We start from the raw sequence: 19,767 nt of genomic DNA, 5'->3' as shown, positions 1-19,767 counted from the left end.
ATGTCGGTTTTTATAGTGGAAATTGTTTTGAAATATACACTGCCCTGACTTTTCAAATAACTCTGTTGAACATAATTTAGCATTTTCTTGATGACCTAGTAGTATTAATTTGAGTATTAGTTTTTATAGTATGTTATCAAATATAGTACATTATAAGGGCATCGATGCCCTTAGGATTTTTAAGGCGTTTGTCCCTCTATTAAATATCCCTCAGCTACTCTTTAACCTTGCCTATATCATGCTGTTTGAATTCAATGTCTACAGAACTGAAGGCTGCCAGGAGAAACTAGATAATGAAATCTATTAAATCAGTAACTTAATTTTACACAATTCTAATTCAGTAGGTTCAAGGTAAAAAGCAATTGGCTCTGATCTCTTACAAAACAAAATGCATGAGGTTAATGATAGCTATTTCCTCCTACTTTTTCATTGGCTTTTACGTTTACAGCTGTGTTCGGGGGTTTTTACGTGCCAAAAAGACAAATCACATTTGCTGAGCTCCTTCCATATGTCAGAAATTTAATATAGCATGTCTCATATATATAAATTCTAAGAAAGAGGGGGTATTTATCATATCCCCAGTACGGATGAGGAAAAAAAACGTAAAATAACCAATTTGTTCACATCCACACAACCAAATTGGTAAAGGCCAGGACCCTCACATAAGTCTGATTCCAAAACCTGGCTTTTTCAACAATTTCACACTGTCTCCTAGAAGAGTGTTTCTCAAAGTGTGTCTTAAGAACCACCTATCTTAGAATCATCTGTCTGCTCCTATGTTTCACAAGTCCTTTTCTTCTTAGTGAATAACTCGTGCTATTTCCATTAAGTATTAATGCTTATTAGCAGGAAAGAGGGAAACATGGCCCTTAATACTAAACCCTTCCACTAAACTTCATTCATCTGATGAGTAAGTTGTTCTTGGTCCTCAGTTAGAGACACATGAACATTTTCCGTGTTTATACATAGCTCACAGAAGTACAGCTGCCAGCGCAAATTCAGGCACTCGAAATACACTTCTGGTGCTTTGAGTTAACAGAAATATCAAATTATTACTGTTTTAAGAGAAAAACACTGTACCCCATTTGTATTTATTACTTAAGGGCCCCAAAGAGCTCTGAAATAATAAAACAGGTATGGATCCAAAGGGAAGAATTTTAGTTAAAATTAAAAGTTTGGTTCTTACGGTCTTGTGGCAGGAAATTTTAGGTATTTCTAAAGCTTTTTCACTATTATTATTAAATAAAAGTATACTTCCAGCATAAAAATCAAGTGGTTCGGTATACAGTCACATACTTTCAACCATAGGAATAAATTTGATTAAAAAAAACAGTGTACTGTGAAACAGCTGTGAATGGAGAATAAATAAATTACAGGCATTTTTGCAGAACAGGAATTTAAAACCTTGTTTCAGAGTTCTCTTTGTGGCTCAGCAGAAATGAACCTGACTAGTATCCATGAGGATATGGGTTCGATCCCTGGCCCTGGTAAGTGCTGTTAAGGATCTGGTGTTGCCATGAGCCGTGGCGTAGGTCACAGATGCCGCTTGGGTCTGGCATTGCTGTGACTGAAGCGTAGGCTGGCAGCTGCAGCTCCAATTGGACCCTTAGCCTGGGAACTTACACATGCCTTGGGTGTGGTCTTAAAAAAAAAAAAAAGGAAAACCCTGTTTCTACTTTCCTGGGTCTATCTACTGTTTTCCTCTACAGCTGAAATGGTCTGTCAGACTACTGTAACATAATACAGCGATTAACATTAACATGACACAGATATATCTTAATATCCTATACATGCTACTCTCATAGAGCCTCTTATGATAATTAGAGAATAAATGACACTGCTGCTACCCATGCAACATGAGAATGGCTGAAAACACCTAAGAGAACCCACGGCTCCTTCGCGCATGTAAGGTGGTAAACAACTCTGGATTCTCAGCCACTCTCAGCTTCAGAGCACATCTTGCCTCCAGTCTCAGCTTCTTCTGACAGCTGTCAATGCGATCTTCCCAACATCCAGCTGAAGGCTGTCATGCCATCTACTTACCTTCAATGCTTGGAAACATTAAATGTCCCTTAGACAAGAAAGGCCAAACTCCTGACGAGGGAATTTACCAACCTGGCCCCATCCTGGCTCACCAGCCCCCACTCATCTGCTGGCCTAATAAGCCAGCTCGTGCACATCATACTGTTCTATGAGTCTTCGTGCAGGTTCCTCTGAGCCAATGTACCATACCACTTCGTATTAATAATACCTGGCACATAGATGTTCAAAGAGTATCTACTGGTATAGATGTTACTATATCTATACACACAGAAAGATACAGTAACATCTACTATCTACATCTTAATAGCAGTGCATAGTTTTATTTAAAATATATTGACGTCTGTACATAATCAGATACACCTTCAATCTATACACAGATGTATATATATTGACCTTCTATACATATATACACATATATATCATCAATCTATATACAGATGTTTCTGTACATATATACAGATATATCTTCAATCTATATACAAATGTATAGATATAATTTAAATCATTTTTTTTCTTTTTGGCTTTTTAGGGCTGCGCCCGTGGTATATGGAGGCTCCCAGGCTAGGGGTCAAATAGGGGCTGTAGCTGCTGGCCTAAACTACAGCCACAGCAACACGGAATCTGAACTGCATCTGCGACCTACACCACAGCTCACAGCAATGTCGGATCCTTAACCCACTGAGCAAGCCCAGGGACTGAACCTGCATCCTCATGGATACTAGTCGGATTCATTTCCTCTGAGCCACAACAGGAACTCTGATACATTCTAAATCAAACTATGTCCTTTTTATTGCAAACTGACATGGTTCATTGTCATTGAACCTTTAATCATTTAGTTTAATAATTTATTTTAGTTTGTACATGAATATTTCTTCACAGTGATAAAGTACATTTTAACTTCTCTATACTGCTATAGGGTAATAAAGGTCTTTTATTTAACATTTATTTTGACAGACTTTAAAGTCAGTATTTGCATATCAAATTTATTTAATTTCTGGCATATAAAAAGTATTTCTACTATTACTAAAGATATTGTCCTTCTTTAATTAACAAAATCATAATATGAATTTTTAAAATATCAGAGTTCATTTATACATTTTATATATACTCATAATATAACTATAAAATGCTGACGCCCTAACCAAGGAATTTGCCTCTTTCAAATGAACCAGGGAAAAAGGTACGCTTTTACAGCTGTTACTAAAAGTTGTTGTTATAAACAGGAGAACTTCTAATTACTCAAACACTTCCATTTTAACAATATTTTTTAAATATTAAAAGAGAACTATATTATTTCAATATCAAAACATTTTATAATCATCATCCAAACTGAACAAATAAGTCCTATTCTTCCTATCAATGGTAAAATTGTGGGAGAAGTGAGAGAGCAGATTTTTCAATTTCAAAGAAAAATTTTATTTCCCCACCAACTTAAAAGTTTTGTTATTTTAATTATTATAGATGATTGGGTTAGGAAGATGTGGTATATATACACAATGGAATACTACTCAGCCATAAAAAAGAACAAAATAATGCCATTTGCAGCAACATGGATGGAACTAGAGACTCTCATACTGAGTGAAGTAAGTCAGAAAGAGACACAAATACTTTATGATATCACTTATATCTGGACTCTAATATACAGAACAAATAAACCTTTCCACAGAAAAGAAAATCATGCACTTGGAGAATAGACTTGTGGTTGCCAAGGGGGAGGGGGAGAGAGTGGGATGGTTTGGGAGTTTGGGGTTAATAGATGCAGACTACTGCCTTTGGAATGGATTGGAAATGAGATCCTGCTGTGTAGCACTGGGAACTATATCTAGTCCCTTATGATGGAGCATGATAATGTGAGAAAAAAGAATGTATACATACATGTTATGTGTGACTGGGTCACCACGCTGTATAGCAGAAAAAATAAATAAATAAATAAATAATAAAAAAACAACTGGAAAAGAATACAAAGAAAGAAAATAAAAACAGTAAAATTTTGAAAAATAAAATAAAAAATAAAATAAATTATCTGTATTAAGTCCATTTTCTAATGACTTATTATACATTGAAAAGATACGATGAAAAAGTTACAACCATATGACATAATAAATAACTTTTGATATACATTTAGAATAACCTGGTAGGACCAAGGCTACTGGCAGCTGCCACAAACTAGATGGCGCTAGGGTTTTCTTTAATTAAGGAGTAGGAGTAGGGGCAGCAAAAATCCCTTAAGTGGGAAGAAAAGAAGTACTACAAACTAAGTACTCTCCCCGTAAAAGTGGAAGGAGATAAGGTTCATAATGCTTATTCAAGATCATATGAAGGTTAAACAGAAAAGTGCAAAAAAACAAACAAAACATGAGTCTGGAACAGATTCCTAAATGGGCCATCATTTACAGGCATATTGGAAGGGCTGATAATAACCAAGCTGCAGGAAGAGCAGGGCTTTGGAGTCAGAGGGGCCTGCACTTAACCCCTCAACGTGCTCCTCAGAAGTCCTGTGATAACCTCTCTTGCTGAGACTAATTCAGCCTCCTCCTAAACAATCCTGTTGACTCTATCCATTCCAGTCCATCCACCATAATATTATTACAATTACTTCTTGTAATTGTAAACCATTCTGGTCATAGAGCCCTATGTTTAAAAGCTATATTCAAGATAAAACCTAGGAAGGCCCTTACTCTCATCAGGCTCTTGTCAATCTGATCCTAAGCCACTTTTTCAGCCTTTTGTATCCCCCTCCCTCACTCACGGTGTGTGCTCTGCCTTGAGTCCACCTCTGATCTCATCCAAGGCCTCTCAGAACTCAGAATCTCTTTCTTCCACTGCCTGGAATGTCCATTTTACTCTTTTTCATCCCACAAACTCCTACTCATTTTTCAAGGCCCAATGAAGGGTCCCCTCCACTAGGAAATATTCCCTAACTCCCCTAGGTAATTAGCCATCCCGCTTTTGTGATCCAAAGATACTTTATTTAAATCACTTATTGTACTATATTGAAATTACCTGCCCAGCCCGACCAATCCCATGACTTCCTCTCATCTCTTATTGATACCCACCAACTTCAACTGTGCATACGTTACCTCTAAGGCAGGATTATCTTTGGATCCCCAGTGCCTAGGATCTACCAAGTATCCAAAAATGTTTATGAAATTTAAAAAATGAATAAATTCTTTTATTATGAGTGAAGGGCTACCCTGATGGCAGTCTGAGCACCTGGGTCCTAAGAAATTTAATAAATGAGATTCATGACAATCAAGAGGAAAAAGATGAAAGGAAGGATATGATTTTATAAAGTGATAAAGTATATTCTATGTGTTGACATATATATTATATATATACTATATATATAGCATATATATATTTAAGATATCACTTAAAGGCCCCCAATGGCCATGAATAATAAATACAGATAATATTTATGGGTATGAAGGAAGGTCCATTCTTTACCCTAAAGGCTGGAACCACTCTTTCTAAGCCATTATTATCCTGAGGGGTCAAAATGTTTTTTGGCACACACAGAGAGTTAGAAAACGTGAACTATGTATCTGTCAAACGGACAAAGTACAGTTTAACCTAGTAAGTGGTATCAACTCCTTCTGTGCCTCTCTAATCCATTTATCTAAATCCTACTTGGTTGGAGAATGACAGTTCTCATATATCTAAAGAGCCCTTCCAACTTTAGGTAAATGGCTCACACACACAGTTAACAATGTTGTACAAATTAGCTGATTTCACAAAAGAAAATAAAAATTTCATGTGACGTATACATTTTGTGGAAAGAAAAAGACGCAAAGGAAGGAAATTAGGATCATGCCAAACAAGCAATTAAAAACCATCTAAAGATAGATTTTTTTCCCCAGCATCCCTAAAAGAAGAACTGGCAGAGAATTCCAAAAAAAACCACCAAAAACAGATCTGAAATCTCAATGCACACAGGAGGCTTCATAGTGACAGATAGGGAGGCATTTAAGGAAATATAAACCAGATCTTCAAAAATCCACACAAAATGGGAATGCTAGAATAGCAATTTTTAAAAAGCTGTGGTGGCAGGGTGGCTAAATTGATCACAAAATACTTAAAATACAAATTACAATGAATGATATTAATACAAGGTCTCATCAAATAAGAATAGAAATGGGAATTTAATACCCTCCAAATAACCAGAATTTATTTATAGAACATTAGTCTTTGAAAGAAATATAAACATTCCTTAGATTTTGGGAAAACTCTTGCTAATCTCTGACCTAACAGTTGGTATATACCAGTAAGGACTAGGAGTGAAGAAAACAGACATTAGTACTGATTTTTTTTTTTTTTTTTTGCCGCAGCTGTGGCATATTTAAGTTCCTGGGCCAGGGATTGAATCTGAGCCATAGAGGGTCCCCAACCTACCGCACTGGCCTGAGGCTCAAACCTGCACCACTGCAGAGACAATGCAGATCCCTAACCCAGTGTACCCAGTGGGAACTCCTAGTATTCACTGATTTTTAAAGAAATTAGAAATGAGAAGCTTAACTGAACCAAAGTCAAAAGGATTTGAAACCTTTCTCCCCTGGTCTTACAAAACAGAAGACATGTCTTCAAGGAAAAGAAAAGGCCTGATCTCAATTCATAATGCTGTATGTAGAAAATTATATTTCTATAATAACATATTTATGACCTATGATAATCATAACTGAACTCAGACTCTAAATTTTCAGACAAAATCACCTAATTAAGACTTAGCAGAAGAAAGAAAGTTGCCTACTGACAGTTGTTCATCATTTATACTTCATTGATGACATGATTACACATGAACATCCTGTAAATTAGAAAAGAGAATGAGAACCAGCCACTGAATTATTCTCAATTTGATACTGCCATTAGCCATAAGGTAAGACCAACTTACAGATACAAGCATCATGCATGTGTTTCAAATTTATCTAAAATACAATAATCACATCTGTCCAATTTTATAGTAAGAGGAAGAAAACCCTAAAAATGGAAAATAATGTCAAATGAAACATAAACTTCCAAACAATATTAATAGGTAACAATTTCATGGGAAAGTTTATGTTCAGAGATATGGGACATAATATTATGTCTTTTTTTCTCCTTAAGTGTCCTTTCTGTAAATGAATGTTAGTTATGTCTATATAACCCTCACTTTAGAATACACAATTTTTTGACCTGCTTTTCCTAGACGAAAGCAAAACTAAGAAAGCTTATATTCTTTAAATTTCATTATTTTATGGCTTTATTTGCTCAAATAATGAACTTAAAATTATGTGAACTATGACTCAAATATTTATTAATTGTCAAATGAAATTATCTTATTGTTTCTAAATTAATATGGTGATAACAGTGGTTAAGAGCATGGATTCTATCCATTATGCCCAGGTTCAAATCCTAAAGTTGCCATTTACCTGCTCTGTGACCTCGAACAAGTTACTCAACCTCTGTCTTCAGTTTTCTAGACAGTAAAATAAATGGGACGGATAATAGTACCTACCTCAGAGCTGTAGTTAAACACGTTAATATAGCTAAAGTGCTTAGAACAGCAACCTTTATTTTGCTATTACTTAAATTCAGACAAGAAACCTAGAAAGGTGTTGCATGTGTTTCATTTCATCTAAATTTTTCCTTTAAAATATTTGAAACAAAGGGTGGGGGAAAAAATGTAATTGTAATGTATACATGTAAGGATAACCTGACCCCTTTGCTGTACAGTGGGAAAATTAAAAAATTTAAAAAATAAATAAAATAAAATAAAATATTTGAAAGAAAAAACATCTTTTCTTCCCTTCAAAACTCTCACAACCCTAATGGTCTTACATTTTCCAGGAATTCTACAACTACAGCAGTAATAATTTTACTCTCTTTCCTAATTCAATAAAACACAAATGTACTAACTTTCAGGGCTTCGGGAATGTGGAGCACTGGTCAAGTAACAGAACTATAAATTAGTCTTAAGCTATAATATTACAATTATTGGTTATTCTTTCTCTGTTTGCCTTCAGGATATTCTGTACAAAAAGAGAGGTAGAGTAAACCCCGCCCCCAGACCCTCATGCAATAAAAGTGGATATAATTGAACACCAATACTACCTTTATCACTCCCATAGTAATAGAACACTGTTTTACTGAGAGCACACCACCGTTTCTGCCATTCAAATCCCAGAAAGCTGTGATCTGCAATAAAGGGGGAAGACAGACAGTTTAGTTAATACACGTTACGTATAACAGATCATGTGAGTTCCTTATCGTAAAAGGAAAAGTTAATAAATATTATTTCTAAGGTTCCTTTTACCTATGGAATTCTACGATTAATTTATTTGTGTCTTCTTGTCCAAAAGACAGACAAAAAAAAAACAAAACATAAAACAAAGCTAAAAGGAATACGCTGAAACAGAGATGGGGCCGCTATATTTATGGGATCAGCTCCACGACCAACAGACTTTCCTGACAGGCATTTGACTACAAAGCCTTAAGATAACTGATTCGTCTGGGTCTCATTTTCTCATCCGTCATAAAAAGGAGGGAGGGGGAGTTGACCTGGATTATTTCTATTATCTCTTTCAGCTAAAAAAGCTAAGAAAAGCAAATGGAATATAAATAGAAAGGCCCAAAGGAACTACCTGAGAGACAGGCAGAAGGGTAATGAAGAGACTTTCTGCTTTTCACTTTCCATATCATAACACCGCCTCCATATTTCATTTCCATTATACACTGGTGCTGAAAGAGTGAGACCACAGGGTCACCTCCCACTAATCATAGCCAATGGAGACAAACACTGAATGAATAACAGAAAGTGGCAGACGATATGCCCAGCTTGATCTGAACCACAGCAAACATGGTGTACGCCAGGTCAGGTACAGGATAGCCTGCTGCTCAGCCGGGTAGGATAACGGTGAGAAATCCCATCCTTAAGACACAGTCATGGCCCACAGCTTTCCTCTAAGAGGCAGGAAACAGCTCCTGAATCATTTACAAATAACCAAGGTTGACAACAAAGCACATGACCAAATGTTTTGTTATTAAAAATTATTTAGAGATAAAAGCTATACTTTATGGTTTGGATAATATTGTCCAGATTTCCTATTGCCTTAGATTTTTAGATTTTTCATTGGACTCACACAATTTACCTTTTCTGCGTTTTTCAAGGTAGCCAGACTTTAAAACAAAAGGAAGGTCTTGTGCTGCAATTGGAGGAAACTGGTTTCCTATGAAAAGGAGGAGAGAAAAAGCAGTGATGAATCCATGTTAGAAAAATCACCGATCAGATTTCATTAGATTCAGTGTACTTTTAATTACCCAAATTAATTAAAACATGGATAAATTAGATTACCTCATCGCTAAGCCCCCACCTTACCCCAATTCTAAGATTTCATGAACTATATTCACACTGATATTTTTCTTGCACTTTCAGTAACAAATGGTCAAGGTTCAAGAAGGATTCAACTTTCAAAAATATCAAATGCGGCAATTGTTCACAACATTTTTGTAGAGCAACCTGTAACTCCCTTTAGATCTAGCTTAGAATTGTTTTAGGTCATTTCAAAGATTTCATTTCCAGCTAGAATCCTGAATATCTGTGAAAGAAAACAAGTATTTTTTCATACTCTAATAACTTTCTCATCTACATGGAAAATGTGGAGTTTTAAATCTTTTTATCAGTTTTTTTTAATTGGAAAAAGAAAATTTGGTATTCAATGGGCACATCAAACAGCAATAACCTTCAAAAAAATAACTACTACAGTAAGTAAAAGACTACTACCTATGTTTCTTTAGTCCTCTCACAGAGCTTATTTTCTCACTTACCACTATTATTCTTTTCAGAAAGGATTAGCCAATGAATATACCAGTACTGGTGATCTCTAAGGCTATCATGATACTTAAAAAAAAAAAAAAACCTCACATTATGCATAGAAACAAAGATGGCCAACTTCCAATTAGTGGGGCCATAGCATTCCCAGGGGGGCTAAGCCTTGGGTCCGAGGCTTTAAAGGCGGATATAGTAGCCCATGTGACAACACCGGGGGCAAAAGCAGAGGTTGCAACTCACAGGTTTGCCATCTGTTAGTCTCTCCACCCCCTCTGTAAAGTGGCAAGTCATTTTGAAAGCTACCTAACAAAAACTGAATATCTATTAGGGTAATTCACATTTGCCTTTATTAACTCTGCTTCTTGATATGGAAATTCCAATAGCCTCATGAGAGTCTTCAATAGGTCTATGTGAAACCAAAGAAGACAACAGCCCTTAATACTATAGCTATACGCTCACAGGAAATGCTTCATGAATATGATCCAAAAGATACATTTATTAAATGAATATTTACCAGTTTATATTAGGTGCTGGGGCTTTTTCTAAATATTACCTAACGTTGGAAACTAGGAAAAATAAACTCAACCTCACAGAAAATTTGTTGAAACTATTTAAAACGAAATATCAATTTATATATAGAATTTAAAAAATAATTAATAATCGGTCTTACTCCTTCCTTACTTATACTACCTCTACATCAATTTTTATTTTATTTTATTTCTTTTTTTTGCTTTTTAGGGTCATACCCGTGGCACATGGAGGTTCCCAGGCTAGGGGTCAAGTCGGAGCCACAGCTGCCAGCCTACACGGCAGCCACAGCAACGCCAGATCTTTAACCCACTGAGCGAGGCCAGGAATTGAACCCACAATCTCATGGTTACTAGTCCAATTCATTTCCACTGTGCCATAATAGGATCTCCTCTACATCAAATAAAAACCTTTTCCATACAACCAGACCCTTAAGTTTTAAGCGTCTTTTTTAAAAAAGCATCGTCAAATATAAATAACAAAGATATATAGACAAATATCAGCATGGTTCCATAAGGTAATAATAATTGCAACAGCTAATAACATTAAGCCTTAATAAAGCCTTTACCACGAATTAAGCATGATACAGTCATCATCTCATTTTATTCTCACACATTATTAGCTCCATGGTACCAATGGAGAAGTACGGTCACAGGTAAGTAGTCACAGGTCTGTCCAACAAAGCATTTTCTGAAATGCTACATTCTACTGCTGATGAAATAGGTGAATGGCATCTATAGAAATTCTATAAGACGACATCATTGAATTATTCTCCCATGGCATTAATCACAATTATACATTTAAAATTCTAGAAGATTCGTTTTCATTTTCTACATGATTTTAGAGAAACCAATTTTGCCTCCAAAAATGTCATTTAAAAATATTTCCATTTTGGTTTAAAAACACATTCACACAAACATGGGATAAATTAGTAATGAGAAAACTGATAACCATGGAAGGAAAAGGAGGTGCTTTTTATACGCAGACTCCTCTAGCAAACTGCTCTAAATAAAAAAGAAATATAATTTAGACTGATTTCTTTAACTCCTTTTCAATCAACTATGCTTTATCTTCACAAAGGCCATAGAACAATCTTTTATTTTTTTAATCTTTTGTAACTGTTTCATAGTGTAAGTTTTAAGCTATAAATTTTTACAATTATATTTAGAATATTTTTCTAGTTTATGATATCCTTTAAGTGCATTTGTATTATTTTTCCTATTCTGCGTACAAAAAGTTTAGAGCCATTAATAACATAAGATCTTATCTGAAACAAGAATCTACAGAGTTAGAATGTCATCTATATTTTACAATACAATAAAGTATATACTTTTGTTTTTGTCTTGAAGAAGAGAACAGGTACATAAACAATTGTCATTCTATTCCCATCTCCTAAAAGAATCTTATTATTGAGTGGTAGTTAAAATAGGTGAAAAATATTTAGTATGAAAACTATCAAATATAAAATTATTTTATAACTTAATAAAAAATATACATTTCTGAATTAAGACTCTACTTACAGTCCTACTCTGATTACTTGATTACTAAGTTGGACTTGATTAATAAAACAAATACAGGAGTTCCCGTCATGGAGCAGTGGAAACAAACCCAAATAGGAACCATGAGGTTGCAGGTTCGATCCCTGGCCTCACTCAGTGGGTTAAGGATCTGGCGTTGCTGTGGCTGTGGCGTAGGCTGGCGACTATAGCTCTGATTCCACCCCTAGCCTGGGAACCTCCATATGCCATGGGTGTGGCCCTGAAAAAAAAGAGACAAAAAGACAAAAAAAATAAAAAATAAAAGGAAAGGAAGCAAATACATCCCCAAACATTCTTCATGCTTTAGTTTTTATTACCTGTTTCTGTTTAAGAAGACAATTTCCAGTCTGTCTTTTGGTTGGGGCAGTTAATCTGTTCATGTTATCAGTATGTACGTTTTTGGGTTTGGGGTTTTTTTTGTGTGTGTGTCTTTTTATGACTGCACTTATGGCATATATGGAAATTCCCGGGCCAGGGGTTAAGTCCGAGCTGCAGCTGCTGGCCTATGCCATAGTCACAGGAATAGCGAATCTGAGGCACATCTGCAACCTATGCAGCAGCTTACCACAACACCAAATCCTTAACTCACTGAGCGAAGCTGGGGATTGAACCCACATCCTCATAGAGACAACATCAGGTCCTTAACCCACTGAGCCACATGGGAAACTCCAATATGTGTGTTCTTACTGCCATTTTGTTAACTGTTTTGGATTTGTTTTTGTAGGTCTTTTTTTTTTCCCTTTCCTCTTTTGTTCTCTTGTGAGTTGATGACGATTTTTAATGTGGTTGGATTCCTTTTCCTTTTTTGTGTGTATATTTATTGTAGATTTTTGGTTTGTGGTTATCATGAGGTTTTGGTATAGCAGTTATATATATTTACTACATACATATACATGATTGTTTTAAGTTGCTGAACTCTTAATTTCAAATGCATTTTAAATATCCTACATTTGTATTCTCCTCCTCTCATGATTATTGGTTTTGATACTGTATTTCTGTTGGTATAATTTCCTGCCTTTACTGTATGTTTGCCTTTACTGATGAGCTCTCCCATTTTGAAAACTGTTTTCTAGCTGTGGCCTTTTCTACTTAGAGAGGTTCCTTGAGTATTTATTGTAAATGCTCTAGAGATAATGTTTAAAAAATCAAAAGAACTTCAATAAATAGATAAAATACACTTCCTGCAATCACCACAACACTGAGAACAGATGGAAATGTCAGGCATATAAATGATCATGAGGATGATTTTTATTTATAGAGAATCTAACTTTTGAGTCATTAAATAGTTTTATAAAAATTTCATACATGTTAACCACAGCTGGCGAAGCCCCCCCACTGATGAAGAGTAGGGGAAAAGGTAAGTGATGGAAACACAGAGTGAGAGGCAAGAGAGCCGGAAAGGGTTACCATGAGTAAGAGCAAAGAGGGTGTCCTTCTGGAATTTCTTCCATCTTAATACCCACTTTCACAGTTAATAACACTCTAATTCAGTTCTAAACTTCGTAACAACACAGAGTAAGAAATACAATGCAGGAGTTCCCATTGTGGCTCAGCGGTTAACAAATCCGACTAGGAACCAAGAGGTTGAGGGTTCGATCCCTGGCCTTGCTCAGTGGGTTGAGGATCCGGCGTTGCCGTGAGCTGTGGTATAGGCCAGGGGCTCCAGCTCCAATTCGACCCCTAGCCTGGGAACCTCCATATGCCGCGGGAGCAGCCCTAGAAAAGGCAAAAAGATAAAAAATAAAAATTAAAAAAAGAAATCAATGCAAAGAAAAAAAAGAAACTGTGACTGAACACACAGTATTAAAAATGCCCACTTTTAACCATGTGATTTTAGCACATTTTTCAAAAATTTGTATCCATGATATAAAAAAATCAACTGCCAAATACAGAATATGATATTTTCAATGACTTAGCCATCACAAGGCAATCCAGTAATTTGTTCACTGTGTGGACTACTCAGCCCCAGGTTCACAGACCTGATACAGTTCAATTGTCCACGGGCTCCTTTTCTCCTGATTGAGAGTTGTCATTACTGAACAATTCCACTACTAAAGTTGAATTTTTGATTCAAATTAAAAATCAAAACCAAAGGCATTTCCCCTGTGGCTCAGCAGTAACAAACCTGACTACTACCCATGAGGATGTGGGTTTGATCCCTGACCTCACTCAGTGGGTTAAGGATGCGGCATTGCCAGGAGCTGTGGTGTAGGTCGCAGACGCAGCTTGGATCCCACATTGCTATGGCTGTAGTGTAGGCCAGCAGATACAGCTCTGATCCGACCCCTGGCCTGGGAACTTTGATATGCCTCAGCTGTGGCCCTAAAAAGACCAAAAAAAAAAATCAAAATTAAAACTTCAAAAAAGAAACTCATGGAATATTAAATAGAATAAAATGTTTGCTAGCAACATACAACAATGGATGCAACTTCATGTGACAAGTGCTTTTGAGCCACATGCGAACATCATACCAAGACAGTTGAGTTGTATTCTGTCATTGCAAGGTAAGATGCTGGCAGTTACCTCAGGGAAGTTTAAGGCAGTAAAACAGTCTGAACTCTGAATCTATAGTTTGCTCATGAATATCCGAAATACACAATGACCTCTTAAAGACGTAGAAAAGACAAAATCCAAAAGATATACATGCTACTCAAACTCCACATGAATAAATGATAAAACAGAACTTATTCAAATCAATCCAGATATGGTAAGCTCTTATGATAAGATACTACATGTTCTTCTATAAATTTGGTCTGTAATTAAATCATATCTGAATAGATCATGACGTATATTGTCACTGAAATTTTTACATATAAATATTGTATCTCCCTAAGAATAAAATTATAGTAAATAATTAAATTAAGTCAATGAAGTTCCCTTCTTTTGGATAGCCTGATCTCATTCAAGACTCAAAGTTCTAACTTACTTTTAAAAATTATCAAAATACATTAAATTAGAGAAAAGAAACAACTCAGAAATTCCTCAGAGGGTGGAAAATCATGGAAATTTAACACCTGGTCCAATGAGCTCTTACTAGTCAAAGAAGTCAGGTATGATATTACAAATCCATACATGAATTACAAATCCCTAATGAATTAGTAAAATCATTAACTTGTCAAAGGATGACTTTTTCAAAGGGTGAATGGGAAAAAATATCTTTATGGATGTCCCAAAAGACAATGAACTCTTGCAAATCAATAAGAAAAAAAATAGCAGGTAAAAGATATGAACCAGGCAATATATGAAATAAGTACAAAGGCCAATAAACATGAGAAAAGATGAATGTTTATTGATTTATTGTCTTTCCCCAGCCCTCTTTACTTTCACTAGAATGGAAGTGCCAGAAGCTCAGAGACCACTTTGTCTCACCCTCTGTGTATCCCGAGTACCTAGATTAGCACCTAGGACACACAGTAAGTACTCATTACATTACGCTGAAGAAATAAACAAACCTCACTACAAACCAAGATAACAGACTAAAATAGGATACTATTTTTTAACTTATGAGACTGGCAAAGACTAAAAAGATTAATAAAAAATACCAAATAGCAGGAGGGCGGGAAGAGATGGCATTGTCCTAAATTGCTTTTGGGAGTGTCATCTCCTACAGCTCTGTAGTAGAACTGGACAATACTTTACGAAATAGCTCCTAAAAATCATCCTACAGAAATAAAGCACAGGTTCATAGTGGTGTGTGTGCCATAAGAGTCACTGAAACACTATTTGTGACAGCAGAAAAATGTCCAGCAAGAGGGATTATGAAACCCTTCAAAATCATATGTATGGAGTTCCCATCATGACTCAGTGGAAATGAATCTGACTAGTATCCATGAGAAGGCAGGTTTGATCCCTGGACTCTCTCAGTGGGTTAAGGATCCAGCATTGCTGTGAGCTGTGTGTAGGTTGAAGATACAGCTGGGATCCCGAGTTGCTATGGCTGTGGTGTAAGCCCACAGCTACTGCTCCAATTCAACCCCAAGCCTGGGAACCTCCATATGCTGTGGGTGTGGCCCTAAAAAGACAATCAAATCAAATCATATGTATTATTTAAATATGCATGTGTAGATCTATGTGGAAAGACATGTACTAATGTAGAAAGATGTTCATCATACTTACATGAAAAACATAAGTTACAGAATAATACGCAGGGTGATACCCCATTTTTTAACTAAAAAAATCTGAGTCCATATTTATTCTAACACAAACACAATTGTATAATTCAGGGGGAAATGTCTATAAGGATACATTCAGCACTTTTAGCCATTCTTACTTCTAGGGAGATTTTTTTGTGGGGTAAACAACTTTTGCTTTGTTATAAACATATATACATTTAAAATTTTACATAAAAGAAATTTTTAAATGAAAAACAATAAAGAATGTCTATAGGTTTTTAAGTAATTAAGTCAACTTATATTATTTAAATCATAGCCAGAAAAACTTCAACCACTGATCTAGAAGATTTAATTTAATCCATACAACTTGAAAACAATCTCCTCAATTAATATGAAGATATAACCTTGAAAATGTTCACCTGGTGATTTTCAAAGAGGCCAAGGCTCATGGATCCAACACAAGCTTTCCCTCTGCCTGGAATGTGCTGTCCTTCACTTTCCCTCACTTCACCACCCCCTCTATCCTCGCTGCCTAGAAAGCTTCCAGCTCATCCTTCAAGATGCAACTCAGCCCTTTGAAATGCCTTCCCACCATGAAGGCATTTTATGTTTTACGTTCCTACAAACATCTGTAAGAAAGAAAACTAATTTCTTAGAAAGATTAAAGGAAGCTATTTACTCTGATATAGATAGTTCTAACTTTTTACTACTGATTATTCAATATTTTTAAAAAGTCACTTAAGTGAAACAAAAGTCATTGATTTTTATTTATCCAGATATTTCTCCATTTTCTAAAAAACTCTCCACCTGATTGCAGAAACAACCAAAGGCCTCAAGAGAAATCATATTCTGGGGAAAACGCTGATAAATTTTTAGAAATCCACATGGATTAGACATGCTCTTGGTTGGAAAATAAGCATTTATGATTAGGTGAATTTTTTCAAAATGCAATACATCTATAGTTTGCACATTATAAAACTAACAACTATTTTTTGTTCTCTGTCAACTTAAATGCTTTCAAACTGATTCATGTAAAAATATGCACGAAAATAATTGTGCCAGGCTATAACTGGTATTCTGAATTCCAACTGGGAAATAAATTTTATGGCTATACTATAAACTTCTAAAATCCTGAAGTTTTAATAGATATGCTGACACAACCTTAACCATAACAGTTCTAGCAACTGCTGCTATAATAAATCTGTCAGTTTCTATAATGCCTATGACAAATCCATTAATATGAATGATGTCCGCTTCACATAGCACACCACACAGCAACTGCACGAGTATGTCATCTCCATTCTGAGTGGCAAATCAGTAATCAATATTTGTAAAAGCAGCAGCTAATCCTTTGTAAAATCACTGGTTCAGTGATTGAAGAGTTTGCTCAATCCACACAGTTAATCCCTCTTCATCTGCTTGAGCCCTCTATTTATCCCAGCCTCTTCCAGGGCTGGCTATGGCAGATTAATACATCTCCACATATTAAACATGACCTGACAACTGACACAGGATATTGCTGACAGGGTAAGCTCTACAAACACTGGCCTTTTACAAAGGAAGCTTAAAATTAACATTCAGAAACCCAAAGTTTACAAATAGCCTCACCACCATCCCTTCCCAACTCCAGGCCCCTGATTTATTGAGCTCACACACCTTAGGAGATACATCTTATTTTTGGTTTTAAAAGGCTTCTGGCTGATCATAGAATGCTTACTTATAAAGTAGGTTTTGTTATTCATTTAAGTCAAGGTAAGCAAAAGTTTTCTGGCCAAGAAGAGGCTCATACGTACGAAACCATTTGGAGAATTCTATGAAGTCAAAGTCCCTGTTCTCAACTAATGGTACTTCAAAGTTCTACACTTGAAGGAAATCTCAGAAAAGCATTTTAATGCTTAAGGCTTTGGACAGAAAGAAAGATGCATTTTCATACTGAAAAGTAATTGACAATACCATAAAGTGCTCTGTGCTAAAAGAAACAGATACTATACAATTATAAAATTTAAAAATTTAATCATCCTCAACAATTAGATGACACATTTCCTCTTCAGGAATATATTACATTTTATTTAAAGACCCAACATAAATTTCCTTAACAAAATTACTGCAATTCAGGTAGTCTATGCACCCTTAATTGAGACTATTTGAAGAAAAAGAAATGCAGATTTTCACGTCAAATTAACAGTAAAGAATAGGCATGGAAAGAAATTCTTTCCTAACCCAATATACTGAATGAAACCAATTTTTACGAGAACATGAACAACTCCTGCACATGTACATCCTCTGGTTTGTTGTATATAAAAAGGAATATCAACCAAACTACTGAGTCTTACACTTTTTCACTCCTCCTGCGAGGAAGAGAAGGCCATAGAAAGGCTGAGAAGAAACAGCACAAGAAGACTAGGACAGAACGGTCTAAGCAGAAGCCAAAAGAGGATAGAATTTTAAGAGAGGAATAAATGAATGATCAGTAGCATTAGTTGTTTCAGAAATGCCAAGAAGGAGAAATGCTAAACACTGTTCACTGAATATGGAAATTAGGAGGCGGCAATGATTTTGCTGAAATATCAGGGAAGAGGTATGGTGGGCAGGAGCCAGGAGTAATTAAGGAATAAAACGAGAGAAAAGGAACCCAGGAAAAGATAATTGGTCTTTAAAAAAAACCTCAGTGGTGAACAGGGAGATGAGAGGGAACAAGAGCCAGGAAGAAATGGATTTCCAATTTACTTTCTAATTTAATATTTGTAGAAATATCCCCTTTTCAATATCAAATTCCACTTGAATGCAACATTTAATTTTCAAAATATTAGTTACCAGAATTTTTTTAAGATTTTTATTTTTTCCATTAGAGTTGATATACAATATTCTATAACTTCTGCTATATAGCCAAGTGACCCAGTCATACCTATATATGACTCTCTTTCTCACATTATCCTCTATCATGTTCCATCACGTGACTAGATCTCATTGCTTAGCCACTCCAAATGCAAAAGTTTATATCTAATAACCCTAAACTCCCAGTTCATCCCACTCCCTCCCTCTCCCCCTTGGCAACCACAAGTCTGTTCTCCAAGTTCATGAATTTCTTTTCTGTAGAAAGGCTCATTTGTGCCATATATTAGATTCCAGATATAAGTGGTATCATATGGAATATGTCTTTCTCTTTCTAACTTACTTCACTTAGTATGAGTGTCTCTAGTTCCATCCATGCTGCTGCAAATGGCATTATTTTGTTCTTGTTATGGCTGAGGAGTATTCCATTTTGTATATATACCAAATCTTTTTTTTTTTTTTTTTCGCTTTTTAGGGCCGCACCTGCAGCATATGGAGGTTCCCAGGCTAGGGGTCTAATCGGAGTTAGAGCTGCCGGTCTATGCCACAGACCCAGCAACGCCAGATCTGAGCTGTGTCTGTGACCTACACTACAGCTCATGGCAATGCCAGATCCTTAACCCACTGAGCCAGGCCAGGGATCGAACCCACAACCTCATGGATCCTGGTTGGATTCGTTTCTGCTGTGCCATGACGGAAACCTCATATACATCTTGTTAATCCCTTCACCTGTCAATGGACATATAGGTTGTTTCCATGTCTTGGCTAGTGTGAATAGTGTGTCAGTGAACATACAGGTGCATGTATCTTTTTCAAGGAACGTTTTGTCTGGATATATGCCCAAGAGTGGTATTGCTGGGTCATATGGTAGTTCTTTTTTTTTTTTTTCTTTCTTTCTTTCTTTTTTTTC

At 35.9% G+C, this 19,767-nt stretch overlaps 1 protein-coding gene across 2 annotated transcripts in view; it reads right to left on the bottom strand.

The window, feature by feature from the left end:
* SKAP2 (src kinase associated phosphoprotein 2) overlaps window positions 1-19,767 on the bottom strand; it is a 153,550-nt gene that overhangs the window by 59,059 nt on the left and 74,724 nt on the right. For both annotated transcript variants that reach the window (XM_047763827.1, XM_047763828.1), the window contains exons 5-6: window positions 9,168-9,245; window positions 8,131-8,214 (exon numbers count right to left, since the gene is read on the bottom strand). In XM_047763827.1, the coding sequence (XP_047619783.1) occupies window positions 8,131-8,214; window positions 9,168-9,245 (162 nt within the window). The remainder of the gene's footprint in view (window positions 1-8,130; window positions 8,215-9,167; window positions 9,246-19,767) is intronic.

Source organism: Phacochoerus africanus, chromosome 16 (assembly GCF_016906955.1).
Source record: "Phacochoerus africanus isolate WHEZ1 chromosome 16, ROS_Pafr_v1, whole genome shotgun sequence".
Taxonomy (NCBI): domain Eukaryota; kingdom Metazoa; phylum Chordata; class Mammalia; order Artiodactyla; family Suidae; genus Phacochoerus; species Phacochoerus africanus.
Note: the sequence above shows the minus strand (reverse complement) of the source record. Positions and strands in the feature narration are given on the sequence as shown.